General features: G+C 61.5%; 3 protein-coding genes across 3 annotated transcripts; all 3 read right to left on the bottom strand.

The window, feature by feature from the left end:
• Positions 1-2,285: 2,285 nt before the first annotated feature.
• Positions 2,286-7,943, bottom strand: LPMP_070740 (protein kinase, putative; the record flags this gene model as incomplete). Its single annotated transcript, XM_010705780.1, has 1 exon — positions 2,286-7,943. The coding sequence occupies one exon, from the start codon at positions 7,941-7,943 to the stop codon at positions 2,286-2,288; it is 5,658 nt and encodes a 1,885-aa protein (XP_010704082.1).
• Positions 7,944-9,527: 1,584 nt separating this feature from the next.
• On the bottom strand, positions 9,528-10,100 carry LPMP_070730 (40S ribosomal protein S9, putative; the record flags this gene model as incomplete). Its single annotated transcript, XM_010705779.1, has 1 exon — positions 9,528-10,100. The coding sequence occupies one exon, from the start codon at positions 10,098-10,100 to the stop codon at positions 9,528-9,530; it is 573 nt and encodes a 190-aa protein (XP_010704081.1).
• A 1,087-nt stretch (positions 10,101-11,187) lies between these two features.
• Positions 11,188-11,688, bottom strand: LPMP_070720 (Qa-SNARE protein, putative; the record flags this gene model as incomplete). The annotated part of the gene is made up of 1 exon (XM_010705778.1): positions 11,188-11,688. One exon carries the CDS (start codon positions 11,686-11,688, stop codon positions 11,188-11,190), a length of 501 nt encoding a protein of 166 aa, XP_010704080.1.
• Between the last annotated feature and the right edge of the window lie 64 nt (positions 11,689-11,752).

Genomic DNA, 11,752 nt, shown 5'->3' with positions numbered 1-11,752 from the left:
CTCGGCGCTCGCGCTAACGGCAAGGTGACCAACAGCGCCTGACTCATCCCTCGCGACTGGCGTTGTCGGTGGCGTCACAGACGATAATAGCGGTGCAGCCGCAGCGACGGGCGCACCGTGGCTGTCGACAGCGGAAGGAAGGTCTGGCGCGGCGGGAGTAGCACCAGCGCTTGTCGGGCCAACCACAGTGCGGTTGGAGCTCACGACACGGCCTCCGCGACGTTTCATTACGATGCGTGAGAGCCAAGTGAAAGTGAAAGTCAGCGAGAGGACTGCCCAACAACTTCACTCGCACCTCTTTTCGCTGACGAAGTCGTGAAAGGGAAAAAAAAACGTGCTAAGCTGAACCAGCGAGGACGAGAGGCAGACAGGCAGACGCTGCAATGTGCGAGTGGTTGGGCTGTCGGCGGTGAAGAGAGAGACGCTCGGTGCGACGACAAAGATGTGAGTCTCCGTGTGTAGGGAGGGGGGAAGGAGTGCGGAGAGTGATGAGAAAGCTCAGTCGCACACGGATGGTACGTGTGTATGCATGTGTGTGTAGATGCGGGTCTCCGCCTCAGTTTCTTTTCCGCCCTACAACTCCCAAGCTCGGAAGGACCGGCATCCGCGCACGCACACGCGCGCCTTTCCCCCTTTTCCTCGAAGCAGCAGCGCCACAAACTCCGCGTCTCACCTACCGAATGACGACAAGCGGCCACACGTGTGCAACAACAACACGGACGGACAGGTGGTGGGAAAGAGAGACGCACAGGTAGGCAGGCATACTCCTCTCTTTCCCATCACACTATGATGGGTCACCTTTGCAGTCCCTCCCCGCCTCGCCATGCGATTTCCCCTCTCGCCCCCTTCTGTTTTGACCTCTTAGCGTTATTCAGCAGGGCGGCTGCAGGCGTGGCGGTGTGGGGCGAGTCAACGGCTGGACGTGGTATCTTATCCTAAGCTGCATGGACAACAGTGATGCGCAGCAGAGACGATCTATGGCCTTGGTGCAGCTATGATGTGGTTGGTGGGGTGGGGTCGCGAGGCCTCGAGAGGCCTAAGGGGTCCGATGAAGAGAATGCGCGAGACTCACATTCAAATGCGAGAAAACAACAACAACAACGAAACTTTAGAAGCGAACAGAGCGTGGTGCGAAGACCCGGTAGAGCTGAGGCAAAACAGAGAGGGAGAAGGAGACACAAGCAGCCCCAGGTATGCAGGAGAGGGACAAGACAACACTACGGATATCGTGTCGCGGGGGGAAGGGACTCACACCCGTACGGGAGCGCCAGGCTACGAGGGCGGCAGCGACACACAAAACATACGCTTACACATGCAGACGTAGACACGCACTGCGCGCTGCAGACCGTCGTCTCACGCATCCACGGCGCAGCGTGCCATGCGCACGGTGGTGCGAATGGCGCAGTTTCGATTACGTCACTGTGCGTGTGTGTGGGGAGGGGGGGAGACGGCGTCGCTCACTCTACACTCGACGTGCGCTCAGGCAACACAGGAGGAAAAGTGTAGAACGGAGAGGGGGATGAGAAGGCGATGGCACGGACGGCGCATGCCTGCCGCGCACGCATGTGTCTGTTTCTTCATCGTCCGCGTGATGTGCTGCGTGGTGTACGCCGCCCTTCCCTGCTGTTTGCTTGGCTCGTTTGCTTTTTTCGCTCACAGCTTAGTAGATGAGTTATGCCACATCAGAGAGTAAGAGAGGCACAGACGGGGCACGCCAACGATGAAGGCAGCACGTGTTTCCTGCCTCTAGGGGGGGGGAACGGGGAGGGGCCGCGAGAAGAAGACAATAGGCGCAGACGGTGCCACCGACAAGAACACACCGCGGCAGACTCCGGCACAACACACGCAGCGGGATCAGCGAGGACCACACAAGACGGGAACAAGGGGAAACAGAAAAAAAGTCACCGAAGCGGCGTGTGGCGATGGACGCCAGCAGAAGCCAAGAGACGCCGCGCGAGAGAAAAGAGAGAGGGACACCCACCGGGGTGGGAGAGGAGGAGGAGGAGGAGGAGGAAGGGGGGAGTGCGACTGCGGCGTGGATGATGAGCGGCAGAAATGAATACGCCATCATCCGCTTGAGAGGGGGGAGAGGAGAGCCGCTGCACCGTCCTCTGCCGCTCTGGCGGCCATCACCATAACGGTGGAGAAGAGGTGGACAAGACGGAAAGAGAAGGGGGCGAAGCCGCATGCCCACACGCCTCATAGAGAGAAGAGGTGGAAAAACAAGGAGACGATAGCCCACGCCTCCACCATCCACTCCATGACGACGCGTATCGCGGCTCCTCCTACACATCATCTTTGCAGAGAGTCAGGAAGGGATGGCGGAGAAGCTCTGCTGCGCTGCTGCGGTCCTCTGGTCGCAATTTCACACACGCGGCAACGAAGTCCTCCAGTGCCACGTAGAGGCGCATGACGCGCGATTGGCTCCGGAAGAGCCGCTCCTCGGCTTCGACAGCCGCGGCATTCTTGTCATCGTCCTTGGTCGGGTCGATCAGCGGACCCGCGGTCGGCGCAGAGACAACGCGTGCGAAGGACAAGGACGATGCGCTGGCGCGAGCGCTAGTGGTAAAGGTGCTTAGAGCAGCTGGCATCTCCGGGGCCAAGGACGACCAGGATCGCTGCGTGGCGTTGGCTTCGCAACTGCTGCGGCTCGTGTCCACAACACTGAAAGCTGGTGGCCCTTGCTTGCCAGCACGATCCACCGCCATGCTGCTGCTATCGCTACCAGACGCGCCCTGCTCGAGGCGCCGGCGACTCGAGCACGGTTCACCAAGCTTGTCTGAAGCCGCCTTATCGCGGTTGCCGCACACGACATCGTTGCTTCGGTCAACATCGCTGTCCTCTGGGTACATTTTCGTAGCTGAGCAGCTGCAAGGCGCTTGAGCAACGTCGTCTGCCTCCATCGCGCATGCCTCCACCACATCCTGCTGCTCAGCAGCAGCCGTTGCCGACAGACGCTCCTGCGCCAGCCACTCTCTGGCCTTCTCCCCCCATGCATGTATGAGCGGCGGCAACGGCAACTCATCGCGTGCCGAGCCGATACGGTATAGTACGCGCAGTTTGTCCTTAGAAATGTGCCGCCAGGGGGCGCAGCCAGTCGTCATCTCCATCACGACGCATCCCAGCGACCACACATCGGCGGGACTGCCGATGGCGTGGCTCTCGAAGCGGATCATCTCTGGCGCCATGTAAAGGGCCGTGCCGCGAAGTTCGGTGATAGCGTCTCGGTCTACCAACACTGGGTAGGGGGGCGGCGACAAGGCGTCATCAAGGTCGCCGTCGGGGCCTCCCTCCACAGGGTTGCCCGTCCCTGCCGGCCCACCTTGCTGCTGCCACAGTGACGACGGTGGCGGTGGCTGGAGGCGCATAGCGCACCCGAGGTCCGCTAAGCGGCACTCCTCGTCAGCCGCGACGAGCACGTTCGCCGTCTTCACATCGAGGTGGGCGTAGTTGTGCTGATGCAGAAAGCAAAGACCCTCGACGATTTGTTTCGCGAAGCGCTGCGCCTGCTCGATCGACAAGGGCGGCATCTGAGGGTTTAGCGCCTCGCTCAGCGGCATCGTGTCCAACGCCGAGCCGGAGAAGACAACAGAGCTGACTGACGAAGAGACGGAAGCGGCGGCGACGGCGAGGCCAGCCTCCCCACGATGCGCAGCGTACTCTTCACCCTCAACACTCTCTTCCTGGCGCGTGCAGACGTGCGGGGAAGCGTGACCAGACGTTGCAGCTGCCTCCGTCTCCTCCCTCTGAACTTCCCCCGTAGTGGTAGAACCGACATCTGTGGTTTGCTGCTGCTGCTGCCGCTGTTGTTCTTGGCAACTCAGTGTTGGCGCGGCAGCTGGCTGGTTGTGACGCTTGCGCACCTCGCGCAGACCCTGAAGTGGGGAATTCGTAATCAGACTGTTGGCGGCGTTGTTCATGGTGTCGGCATTCCGCCCCCGCGTCTCTACTGCAGCGACTGGTGGGCTGCCATTGGCGTCGAAGCTACGGCCTGAGCTGCCGCCGGCATGGCCAGTCAACAATTGCGGAGCAGCACCATCAGGAGCAGCGCTGGGGCTCCACACCGCAGCGTCAGCGCTGTTGCCTTCCACCATGTAGTCCAGCAAGGAGCCGTACCGGCAGTATTCGAGGTACATGAGGACTGAGTGACCGCGCTTCTCGGCACCGAAGAAACCCACAATCCACGGCACGTGATGACGCGCTGCGAGTGTCAGTACCTCCAGCTCGAGCTCCAGCTGCTTCAACCGTGCCCGTAGCCTCCGGTCCTTCGCATCGAAGACGATCTGCTTCGCGGCCAGCACTTGCCCGGTCTCTGTGTTAAGGCACTCGTACACCTTGCCACAGGCGCCACCTCCAAGGAAGGCGCCAATCGCCATCTCGCCATTGCGCCCTGCGACACCCCCCAACCGGGGGCCATGCTGCGGCTCTGTAGGCGGCAACGGCGCAGCAAACGGGAGTATCCTGCCGGGGGTGGCTGTAGCCTCCGTGTTGCACGGAGGGTTAGCGCTCGCTGCATCAGCTGCTGCCAGCGCCGGTACCGAGGAGTTACAACACTTCAGGATGCCGCCAGCGCTACTGCTGCTGCGCGCCGCCAGCCTCGGTCGCTCACCACTAGCCCTCGCCTCCTCAGCAAGGCAAAGCGTCGTCGACGCGGCATTCTTGTCCTCTGCATTGAATGCTCGACACCGCTGAGCCTGAAGCAGTGACTTCCCCGTCGCGGTGACCATTTCGGGAAGCGCCAGCGCAGAACCTGCGGCACGTGCGTGAGCGGCCGCACCACCACTGACGCTGCGTGAGTGAGTATGAAACGTAACACCGGCCGCCAGCGAGGTTAGCGCCGCTGCCATGGCTGCTGGGTGGGTCGGGTGTGGGGCCGGCCGCACGGCTGGGCCGCCGGAGAGAGACGAAAGACCAGGAGGCAGCGCCCCTGCGTCACAACGGCGCAGCGGCGGTAGCGCGCTCGTCTTCACTGTGCGCGAGGTGCCGGTTTCGCTGTCGTGGTAAGTAAGGGAGATCGAATACGAGGCCGAGCCATCATCCTGCTGCTTCACAGTCAAGTCGTCAACGCGGCGCTCGTTTGACGGCGACGCCAGCTTTGACTGGCCCAGTGGGGCTACGCTGCCCACGCCGGATGTCAGCCCAGCAGTACCTGCCGATGCAGAGGCCTTGAGAGCCGCGACGGCCTCCGTGGCGGCCGTGAGGCTCGTCTCGACCGTCGAACGCTCCATAGAGCGTCTTGAAGCTGTGGCCTTTGCTGTTGCCACTCCTGTCGCCATCCTCGTTGTTGTATGTGCCCCGTTCACTACCCCCTCATCCCCTACCCTCGCCTTTGGGGAAGTGGGGGCGCATGCGCCGAGACTCGCAATATGGTCCCACTGACGCTGTCGCCTCCACTGCTGCACCTCAGTTGTGATATCAGAGTAAGCGTGGCTCTCGTAGTGGTACAGCTGCAACAGGGAGGAGTAGTATACCCCTGGCGCCGTGTCCGTGTAGTACTGAGAAGCCCCGGAGGATGGGCCGCACATACCGCTGGTGCTGGTGTTGCTGAGCTCCGTGCTACGGAAGTCCATCATCGCCGGTACCCCAGCAGCATCCGCGTAGGTAGGGGACGAGGGAGTGGCCAAGGGGGACACCAGCCCATTTTCGACCCCAGAGCCAAGCCTGGTCAACCTCCTGCTTTCCAGCAGCTGCTGTGTGTAGAGACGCTGCTGCTCTCGACGACCCGTCAGGACGGCCAGCTGCTCGGCGATGGTGCGACGGTGAGCTGTGCTTGGGGGGAAACGGGGCGCGCCTGTCGGCTCGGTTCCTGCAGTGTCCGATGCCTCCGTAGACGCCTCCTTGAGTAACACCGGCGACACGCAACACTCGGTCGCGGCGCCAACTGCTGCTGCTGCCACTCCACTGGGTGTAGTAAGCGACGGCAGTGGCGCCACCTTTCGCTCCTGCGCAGAGTCCAGCATACTCACTCCGCACTGACTCCTACCACTCCGCGTCACACTGATATCGTGTTGCCACGAGCTGTCAGGCTCTTCATGGCAGACATCCGTGCCCTGAGGGTTAGGACTGCGACCAATGCCCTGCTGCTGCCCATCCTCCTCCATGAGCACACGCGACCCCACGACGTGCTGAGCCGCCCCCTCCTCCTCTGCTGTCAAACCTTTCCTCGACTGTCCGATGCTGCGGCTGCTGCTCGTGTGCAGTGTGACGACCGATAAGCAGGGCTCCGCCGCCGCCACCTCCTGATCCCGAAGTTGCGACTTGCAGAACGCTGTGTCAGCAGCCCGCGGAGGCACAGTCACCAACGACATGGTGGAGCAGCACGCTGTGTGCGTGCGAGAAGCTGAGGAGGTCGAAGATGCAGAGGCCGCCGGCCGTACGGATGCTGTTGCGGCCACCAAAGCAGAGATGTCCCGTTGCAGATTGCGCTGCGCCATTGCTAACGCCGCTGAAGTAACGTACGTATGGGCGGTGGACATTGTGTGCATGCCACTCCCAGCTGTGCTGGAGTTCGCCTCACCGGCTGTTGTGTTGACTCCAGGAGCGTTGCCGCCTGTGCTGCGGCTCGCGCAGAAGCTGAGGTAGTGTAGCACATGAAAAGAGAGGGAGTTAAGAAAGCGACTCGGTGGCGTCGGCGCCTCGGCAGCCGGCAAGATGAGCCGTGGCGAAGGCGACTGCTGTGTGGACACGTTTGTTGACGTGGAGACGGCAGTGGTGGCAGTCAGGGAAGAGAGTTGCCGATCGTGGCTGTACCACTGCGCCGCGTGCGGCTTCGCCATTGTCACCGACTGCCTCGACGTGCTGCTGTGCACCGAGACGTCACTCCTCACAACGTCGCTGCGATAAATGCTCGCTGCAGTTGACGTACTCTGCGCCGGGGACTTCGTCTCGGCGGCGGCGGTGGCCTGCGCAATGGCTCTGACACTCTCCCGCAGCAGTGCCGGGTCCTCAATAGCGGTAACGCGGGAGTCCTCGTACGTGCGCGTCAGTGACCGCGGTGCGCGGTAGCCAGGTGCGCCAGCAACGGCTGCATCTCTATCTTCAGCGAAAGGGCCATCCCGCTCGCTGCGCCTGCGCGGCTCAGGCTTCAGCAGCCCAAACACGCGCCTCCACCCGTGGGCGCCGCCGGCGAGGCCCTGCAGCCCGTACGACTCCAAGTCGTACGGACTGCTGAGGAGTACCCTGGGAGTTGCTGGCGGCGGTGGCGATGGGTTGGCAGCCGTGGCTGATGTAGTGCGCCGATCATGAAGTGCTGCAGTGTCATCATGGGCCAGCTGCGAGGAGAGCCCACTGTACTGCCCAAATGACATGTCGCGGTTGCCGCAGAGAGCACCGGCGTCAGTGGCGATATCCGCAACGGGAATGAGCGAAAGCTGCCTCACCCCCACGTCCTCCTCGCGTAGATGCCCCTGGTCAAGCTCACCCTCTGACCCCACGGCCGACGACGGATTCGCGCGAGCGACGACGTGCGCTGCTGCGGAGCCGCAGCCATCAACTGAGCTGCTGCGCCAACCTGTTGACGAGCCACTCCTCGCGGTGTTGTGTGACAGCGGGGTGGCAGTGTCAACCCTCTCCATCGCAATCTCACTCGCTGGCGAAGAACCTAAAACCTCTCCATGCCTCGTGCGGGGGCGGCAACGAGGCGCAGACTGTCTACGGTGCCGGTAGCTGCTGCGGGCCAGCAGCTGGTAGACGTGGTATGTTATCGAGGCCGTCGCAGCTGTCAGTGCGGCCAGCACCACTATGGTCGCCGACACACACGACGATGCTGCCGACGAATTCGATGAGTCGGTGTCCATGGCGCCGCCGTCATGACCGCCGTTTTGCCTGGACCGCTTCGTCCCCCATCTCCACCATGTTGAGGCGCGGAGCTGTGGGGTGGCGGTAGATGGCGACGGCGCAGACGGCGCCGAGTGTGTCAGCATCACCATCGGATCGCTTAGCATAGCCCACCCGCGAGACCTTACTGAAGAGCACTTAAATCCACGAAAGGGAAACAGAGAAAGAGAAAGAGAGAGCTGCGGCAACTCACAGCGAGGTGAAGGAATAAATTGACTGCAGCACCGTCCCCACCTTGCGCCCTTTGCTTCTCTTCAATAGATCTCTCGATGCCGGCAACTCGTTGATTATCGGCCAGCGCGCGTGTGCAGGTGGGTTTTAATTGTGTTCTGCAGCAGATCGCTGAACGAACTCCCCTCGGACACGCACCTGTGCTTACCTTTTGCGAGATACGACTTCGTATGGTTTCTTGGAGAAGGTGGGAAGGGGGGAAATCGAGGGGTGTGGAGACTATGAACGATGTCGCAGCGCTGGTGTAAAAAGGAAGCTGCACTTGATCTCTCCACTAACGCTTTTTATTCAGCATGTGAATCCCTATGAGCGCATGGGTGCGCAGTCGAGCAGACCTCCCCACACTCGCCAGCCCCACAGAGAGAGAGAGAGGGAGGCACGAGCACAACACACACACACACAGCTGAAGCAGGATACTCTACAGGAAAGATAAGAGGAAGGGAAATGAAGAACAGCGTCGATACCGCCGAGGCGGGTGACAATGTTGATGCTGACAGGGACGTGTATGTGGGGTACGTGCGGGGAAAAAACGAGACATCAAGAGAGAGGGAGAATTGGGTGCGAGGAGGGGAAGGGTGGGTAGTTCGGTCGCCTAGTGCGCTCGTATGGCAATCCGTAGAGACAATTTCCTTTTCATCCACACACACACACTACACAGTACCGCACAGTCATCTGTCGAGGCCACTGCTCGTCCTGCTGTTGCAGCACCCCACCATCCCCGCTTCATGGTGTGTGTGTGTGCGTGTATGTCGAGCCCCTGCTCGTGTGTAAACGGTCCCTCTGCCTCCCGCCGGTGCGCCACTCTCGTGATGGCGATACGGGGGGGGGGGGGGGGCGTAGCGCGTAGGTGTGCATGGGCCTGTACCCGCCGCCGGTGCGCCACGCCTTCCGCTCTTTCCCTTTTCCATTTTTCGTCTGAAAGACAAAATAAAATTTAAAAAATGCCCGCAAATGAGCGGCGAAATCAACGACGCGATGAACGCGACAAAATAAGAGAAGAAGTGCACCGAGGAGGGGGGAGAACACGCCGATGCCACCGCAGCCACCACCGCCACCACAGCTGAGGGGCCCCGAGGGAGCGGGTGTGACGTCTGGGTGCGGATATGGCTCCAGGAGAGGGCACGCCTGCGCATCCTCATGGCACGCGGTGGCGGCGGTGTGGGCAGGTGGGTGGGGGAAGGGCAGCCTTTCGGTCAAGTGTGATCGCCGTGGATGCACGCGGGGAGGAGAAAAGGAGAGAGAGGGGGAGAGGGGGGGGAGCGACGAGCATGACACACAGAGGGGTGCGCGAGCAGTAGTATCACAACCAAAGAGAGAGAGACATCCACAGGCAGGCATGCCCCACTCGCCACATCATCAGACGGCTCTCCTCGTGTGTATGTGATCCGTCCAAGCCCCGCACTCCCTGTGCTCTCCTCTCTCGACAAAGGCACGTGCCATCTGCCGGTCTAACGGGCGACTTACTCGTCGTCACCACCGCCGGCGGCGTGGCGCTTGGCCGCCTTCACGCGCACGCGCTTGACACGGCCGGGGCGCCCGTTGCCGAACGGCGAGGCATCAGCGAAGGCGATGTGGCGCTCGCTGCTCACGCGCACGATGAAGGACGGGATCGTCACAATCTGCTTGGCGACGGCGATGTGGCGCTGCTGGATGAGGACGCGGGCGTGGTGCACAGACTTGGCGAGACCGGCCTTGAAGACGATCGTCTGCAGGCGGCGCTCCAGAATGTCTGGCACGGTCAGCGACAGCACGTAATCAAGCTTGTCCTTCTCCTCGTCGAGGAAGCCATACTCGTGGCAGCGGCGCATGATGGCGGAACCCTCCAGCAGGCGGCGGGGGTGGTTCTCCGGCAGCGTCAGCAGAAGACGGGCGGTGCGGCGCATCTTGGAGAGCGTCATGTTCACGCGCCAGATCTCACGCTTGCAGCGCAGACCGTACTGGCCGCACAACTTCATCTCGCGGTCGAGGCGCTCCTTCTCGAACGGACGGCGCGGCGCCTTCCACACGCGGTTGAAGTTGTTGTAGTTGCGCATGCTGCCGAGGGGTCGACACGAACGGGTCACACTGTGGCGCGGAGGAACGTATTGGGAGTGCAGTCACGCAGAGGGGAATAAAGAGAGTGTGGGTGGCGCACACGGAGGGGGCGTGGCGAGGCGTTTTTTTTTTTAAGGAACGAACCCGAAGGAGGAAATGTCCAGAGTGAGAAAGACCCGACAAGCAGAGGAGGGAGGAGGAGGAGGAGGAGGGGCAGTAGCACAGACGAGAGGCGCTGTGGGCATCGCGGAGAGACGATGCTCGCACCCGTCCGCCCACCCTGTACTTCGGTAGCGTCGACGGAGAGAGGCATATTTGCGACATCTTGCTCGCGTTCATCAGGTGCGCGCAGTGCGGTGCCTTCACCTCTACCACACCACCTGCATCAGCATCCAGGAGCTGTAAGAGAGGGAAACGAGGAGGGAGTCGCTCTCCACTCCCCTACTCACCCCCTCCACTGCACCCCTCCCCCTCGCCCTACTTGCACACGCACACGCACACGCACACGCACACGCACACAGAGAGAGAGAGAGACGCAGGAAGAGATCCGAAAGAGGACGACAGAGACGGACAGGCAGAGAAAACGAGAGGAAGGAGAAACAAAAAGCAAAGCAACGACGCACCAACAAGACGCACGAGGAGGATGAGCGAGAAAGATGCGGTGAGGATGAGGGGAGGGGGGCCCACAGAGACAACAAAATGGGCGGTGGGGCGGAGACGCGAGCGAGCCATACGTGAGACTTCACCCCCCCCCTGTGCGCCAAGGGCGACGGCGTCGGCACACAGACGATTGGGGAGGGAAAGTGGAGAAAGGCAGGAAAAAAATCAAAACTGCCTCCCTTGTCATCGGCACCATCATGGAGATGGGGGTCGTGGGTGAATGATAAGCTGGTAACCCTCCTACTCTCCCTGCATATTGGGCTGCTGGCCTGTGTGTGCCTATGAGAGCACAGGACTGTCTCCCTATTCGTCCCTCTACACGCCTGTGTGCTCCGCGTTTCCCGGGAGCCTCACCTGACGGACCCATCGATCACCCACGCTCGCGCTCGCGCACACGCACACGCATGCACGTGCGGCCACTTGTTCTTACTTTCGAATGAACTTGGAATAAATAATGACAACGATCAGCAGCAGTAGGAACGCAATAACGCATCCCTTGATGAGCCACTCCTTATATACTCCCATGCGGATGTCGCGTATGACCTGGCGGGAGTCGCTAAGATGCTGGTGCGTCGAATCCACCGTGCTGAGGCTGTTCTGAATGACCTCACGCTGCTTCCCCAGCGACTGCAGAGTAGCGTAGCCAGAGTTGTTTGTGGCTTCGTTCATGCGAAGCGCGCGCTCGATATTCTCGCGTGTCTGCTGCGCGGCCGTAGAGGAGGGAATGACGATGGAGTTAGCCGGTGGCACCGCTGGGTCGCTTCCAATGCTGCTGTAGCCACTTCTCATATTCGTAACTGCCGAGCTTCGCGGCACTCCCCCAAGGCCCGCCGTTGCCGCCGTGGATGACTGCACGGACGTCTTCATGTGTTCAATGAGTTTACCTTCATTGCCGCCATCCGGAACCACCTTCTCCCCTGGGCGCATTCGGAAGGGCGCGGGGTCGTGTGTGTGTGTGGTGGGGGGTGGGGGGGGGGGGTGGGGGGGGGTT

This window comes from Leishmania panamensis (assembly GCF_000755165.1).
Source record: "Leishmania panamensis strain MHOM/PA/94/PSC-1 chromosome 7 sequence".
Taxonomy (NCBI): Eukaryota; Euglenozoa; class Kinetoplastea; order Trypanosomatida; family Trypanosomatidae; genus Leishmania; species Leishmania panamensis.
This window is presented reverse-complemented; position numbering and strand designations above follow the sequence as displayed.